The sequence below is a fragment of the Ascaphus truei genome, chromosome 4, assembly GCF_040206685.1.
Source record: "Ascaphus truei isolate aAscTru1 chromosome 4, aAscTru1.hap1, whole genome shotgun sequence".
In the NCBI taxonomy this organism is placed as follows: domain Eukaryota; kingdom Metazoa; phylum Chordata; class Amphibia; order Anura; family Ascaphidae; genus Ascaphus; species Ascaphus truei.
This window is the reverse complement of record NC_134486.1, coordinates 289204109-289209250: the sequence shown is the minus strand read 5'-3', so window position 1 is coordinate 289209250 and position 5142 is coordinate 289204109. Positions and strand designations below refer to the sequence as shown.

Here is a 5142-nt window from a genome sequence, read left to right as displayed (position 1 = left end):
TTAATTTGGGGATTCTTTGATCCTTCTTGGATCACTTCTGTTTTTGCTTTGTTATTGTCTCCATTTACACCTACATAATAACTTTTGTGATACTATTTAATTTTGGGTCTAAACTGGCGAGCGGTTCCATATTTCTCTTTACAATGTAACAGAAGTTAGTAAAGCTTCAGTACCTTCCTAACGGGCCGATTATAGGGGCAATTAGGGAAGAAGGTACAGACAGTACCTACAGAGAACAGTAGTGAAACTATACATAAAGTCAAGTGTATGATGTGACAGAGACCATATCAATGATGAGTAGCAAAGAAGTAGAAACAAATGTTCAAGAGTTATTGGCTCTTTAAAGGAAAAACCATTACATTTATTAGAGTTGTTGAAAAAAATAGTGTGTGTGTGGGACTGCCCCTTTAAAGAAATATGACTAAGTAGTGAATTAATTGTGAGTTATTCCTTAAACTTCTGCTATACTGCTGATCTGGGCAGTATTGCACAAAAATTCCCATTGACTTCACTGAGAGTGCGTTCGTCATGCCCTGATCAGCACTATTGTAGTTTAAAGAATAACCTCCATTGAATATTTCACAAGGTGAAATTGATAAGGTGGCTTATCAGTGCTGAGAAGATTCACAGCTCAAATATCTCTATTTAATATTACCTTTAACACCTATGCTGGGTATAGGAGTAAAGCATTGCTGACTTTCATTTAGTGTGATATCCCGACTGCATTTCCGTTCAGATCCTCGCTGGGTTTCCTCGGCTGACTCTACTACTCAGGAGTGTACTGTAACCCAGGGGTGCGCAAACTGGGGGGCGTGAGATTTTTTTGGGGGAGAGGGTGGTGGCGGTTACAGAGGCCCCATGCTCTTCCGCAAAGCATTTAAATTAAATGCCAGGGAGTGGGCGCGAGGCCTCTGTAACTTCCTTTACCTGGTCTCTGGCAGCTTCCAGCGACACGTCGCCATGGTAAGGACGCCGCGGGACCATATGATGCGTTCCCATGGCAACACGATGTTGTGACATCAGAAGACACCGGACACCAGGTATGGGGGGGGGAAGAGCAGTCAGGGGGTGCAGACTGAAAGTTTGCGCATCCGTGCTGTAACCCACTATGGTTTTGCAGGATTTACCGCTGATTTGCTCAGCAGAATCAGTTCCTGGATTGGTCCTATAAATACACAGGAAATGCTACCTTCCTTGCTACTGCTGCAACAGGTCCCCTCCTCGCTCCTGTACCCTTTCTGCTGGGACAGTACCCTCTGCAAGTTCCACTGCGGCCAATGGGTGCAGTTGCTACCCCCTAACAGTATGTGTTATCGGTGGTGGGGGTATTTCGCCCAGTTAGGTGTAGTTTGCATTCATCTGCACGTGTGCCCTGCTGTCCATATTTTCACAGTTGGGGTTTAATGACGCATGGTAAAATAGCCAATATATTTATTTTGATGTTCTTATGCTGCTGTTTATTAAAAGTGGTTGTTTTTTTCCCATTTACTTTACTTGAGATGGCAGATATATAAGAGCGCCCCGGAAAAAACCTTCCCATTCTGGTGGGACATAGTTTTGGGATTTCGGATGATGACCGAAGCTGAGCTGGAGAAGTTCCCTGATCATACCTTCGGTCAGACCTTTACAACTCTGAAGTGCCAATCCTCACTCTATCTAACCTGGCTGGAGAAAAAGTTTGTAGAATTTTTATATTGATTTTATTCACATCCACCACACATCTGTGACATTTTAGAATGACATCGTTTTTACACCTATGCTCAAAAATCAAACAGTAGTAAACTTAAACATTTTCTCTCTTGCCCACGCTTTGGTTCCTCCTTACTCACTCACCTTCATAAACAACATATCTTCTCAGACATTACACACTTTCTGTAAAGTCAGAAAGTTATCACCAGACAGTTGTAACACTTTAACTGAAAAAAAGCCTTTATTTTACTGAGCAGCTACAAGCACACTCCATTAATGTAATATGGAAGATGATCATAGGCGCCAATAGTTTTTTTTTTTAAGTTCTGTTCACATATCTATGAAAATAAATCTCCAGTCACCTAACGCTACAATGCTGACTACATTTTTTTTATTGCTCTTTAGGCTTAAAAGAAATGGTGGACAAGTACATATTGGGAAAGTAGACAATGTATGGCAGCTACATGGCAAGTATGATGTTGTTGTAAATTGCTCAGGTATTGGATCAAGAGATCTATTTGGTGACTTGTCACTGTATCCTGTCAGAGGTCAAGTACTGCAGGTCCATGCACCATGGCTATCCCACTTCATCAGGGAGGCTGATGGAAACACTTACATTTACCCTGGAATAAGCAGTGCAACTCTAGGTGGGACAAGACACAAAGATGACTGGAGGCTGGCACCAGATGCTAAGACCAGCAAGGAAATCTTGGATAGATGTTGCGCTCTTGAACCCTCACTTCACGGTGTCCGTGTGATCCAGGCAAAGGTGGGTCTGAGGCCCGCAAGGTCAGCTGTGAGGCTTGAAAAAGAGATGTTGGTCAAGAATGGACAACAGCTTCCTGTGGTACATAATTATGGGCATGGTGGGGGTGGATTTTCAGTGCATAGAGGGACTGCCAAAACTGCCACCAGACTGGTTGAGGAGTTTATCCCTTTGTTAAGAGGCTTTTATGCCAAGTCAAAATTATAAGACTTTAGGAGACTTTGGTTTGCACACTAAGTAAATTTTTTCAATGGTAACAATTAGTGATGTACCGAGTACCCGGAAATTACCCGGTACCCAGCCATATTAAAAGTACCTGGAACTTATCAGGAACTGGCCCAGGGCGCTGGGACCCGGTGTGGGTAATTTTCATTCTGCTCTCTCTATCCTGCTCTTGGAGAACGGCAGGAGCAGAGCAGCGAAAAACTTACCTGCAGCTGGTGGCAGAGGGTGAGGAGGACCACGGCGACTTCCTGGTGCCGGTGGAAGCAGCGGAAGACATCCTTCAGGCGGTGGCAGCAGAGGACGTCATTCTTAAGCCAGTGGGAGCAGAGGATGACATCCTTCACAGCCAGTGCCGGTGGGAGCAGAGGAACGTGACTGGAGCAGGAGCGTTACTATTGGACAGCCGAGGAGGAGCTGCACCAGAACGCAGAAGTTGCGCTCCTCCCTGGCTGTCCAATAGTAACACTCCTGCTCCGGTCACATGTTCTTCTGCTCGCACCGGCTGTGAAGGATGCCGTCCTCTGCTCCCACCGACTGAAGAAGGATGTGCTCTGATGCCACCGCCTCAAGGATGTCTTCCGCTGCTCCCACCAGGATGTTGCTGTGGTCCTCCTCACCCTCCGCCGCGGTCCTCCTCACCCTCAGCCGCCGGCTGCAGGTAAATCAAAACTACCCGGCCGGGTAATTTTTCTTTTTTTCCCCGGGTACTCGGTCATTTTTTGGACCCGGTACATCACTAGTAACAATCCTAAAGAAAAAAAAAAGATACACTAAACCTTAAGAAAAAATATTCAACAAATTATTTTAGCTGTATTTCAAGAAGTATAACATAAATTACTGTATTACTGTATTGTATAACATCAAAACTATTTTGTAGCCTATATTTTTATTACTAGTACTCATCAATTTTTTGGGGAAACAGTTCACTTACAATGTTGCGTTATTAGGTGGTTTTTAGAAAAAAAATTAGAAATTTACACAGGGAGCACCTGAAAAATACTTTGTCATCAGTGTTTCTTCTAGAGGGAGCAACTTCAGAATTTTTTACTTAAAAGAAACATGATCAACTAATCCTGTGTAGCACATTTGTTTGAAGATAGATATATGTTTTTTACAGAGAAAACAACAATCTGAAGCTAATCGAGGCTACTAGAATTGCATGAGTTTCTGAACCTGCCGATAAGTGGCTTATCGCCGCTCACCCGGTGATTTATTTTTGATGGCTGAAAAAATTGGCGATTCCTGCATTTGTCGCCTACTTATCGAGGCTTACAGAATAGCAGTAGGCATTTTGGCCGAAGAGGCCTTGATAAGTGGGTTATCGAGGTGTATAGAAAAAGCCCCTTTATCTTTTCTTTTGTAAGTATACAGTGTGTGGTTAGGCCTTTGTTCTTAAGAATGAGACATTCTATATGTTGACATACACATAATGTCATTCAAATTCAAATGGGTTGAGGCTCATTGCAGCCTGCGGCAGCATATATTGGGCATTGTTTAACGACCCTTTATTCCTCTAGTGGCCCTCAATGCCTTGCTCAAGATGTAATGTATTGACAGTTGTCATGATAATACCATTAAAATATTCAATTTAATATACTGTAGTGCACAAATGGTTAAAGTTAACTGGATTTAAAGAAACATTTTAAAAGTGCATGTTGTTCCTCTGGCTCATAAACGATATCAGAAGTCAGATCTGGCCAATATTAGAGTCCATTATATTGGGTAATAAAACCATAAGAACTATATGTTTATATTATGGATGTCGGGTGACAGTACTTTAACTACCAGAGCCCCTCAGAGGCATTTTCAATTAAAACAATTATTTTCTCTCCCAAGCTATACAAATGTCATAAGAGATGTATGAATGGGAAAGTAGGGCACGCCCAGGAGGGTGGGCTTAGTCTGGTCCCATTGCAAAGTTTTATGGATAAAAAGCATGTTTTGTGATATGAAAACTAGAATTCAACACGGAGGGCGTGTTTTACCAATACACACGTGGAATCTCTTCTAACTGCAAGCCTCCTCGAAGGTCCTGATATTGTTATGTGGTAAAGTATTTGGAGTTTCTCATGTTTTATCCTGTATATTGTATTAAACTGTCTGCATAACCTTCTTTTTCTGTAACCAATCACTGTACTATTTTTGTATATTAAATTTAAAATGTAATAAATACTATATTTGGGCTCTAAATTAATCTAACACTTTTTGAAGAGATGAAATGCATTTTAGGACACATTTTGTTACATTGGGGTATTGTGTTAAATTACATACTTTTCCTAGTAACGATGAGGCCATGGACTCCTAAAGCAAACCATTGAATTATCCTTGGTTGTGGCAGCAAATTGAGGTGTACTGTAGTGTGTTGTTTTTTTTTTTTTTAAAGATATTGGTCATTTTAGGGACCCTTCTGGGAGATAAGTGAGTCAGGTGGATAGATGAATTTATTAACCCTTGTCACATAC

General features: G+C 41.9%; 1 protein-coding gene across 2 annotated transcripts; it reads left to right on the top strand.

The window, feature by feature from the left end:
- The first annotated feature begins 1087 nt into the window (after nt 1-1087).
- On the top strand, nt 1088-4899 carry DDO (D-aspartate oxidase). 2 transcript variants are annotated; one of them, XM_075597614.1, is made up of 3 exons: nt 1088-1676; nt 2095-2458; nt 3798-4899. In XM_075597614.1, exons 1-3 carry the CDS (start codon nt 1570-1572, stop codon nt 3831-3833), a joined length of 507 nt encoding a protein of 168 aa, XP_075453729.1. In that variant the 5' UTR covers nt 1088-1569; the 3' UTR covers nt 3834-4899. The 2 variants fall into 2 exon arrangements, with proteins under 2 accessions (XP_075453729.1, XP_075453728.1); XM_075597613.1 differs by lacking the exon at nt 3798-4899 and having other exon boundaries at nt 2095-3456.
- The last annotated feature ends 243 nt before the right edge of the window (nt 4900-5142 follow it).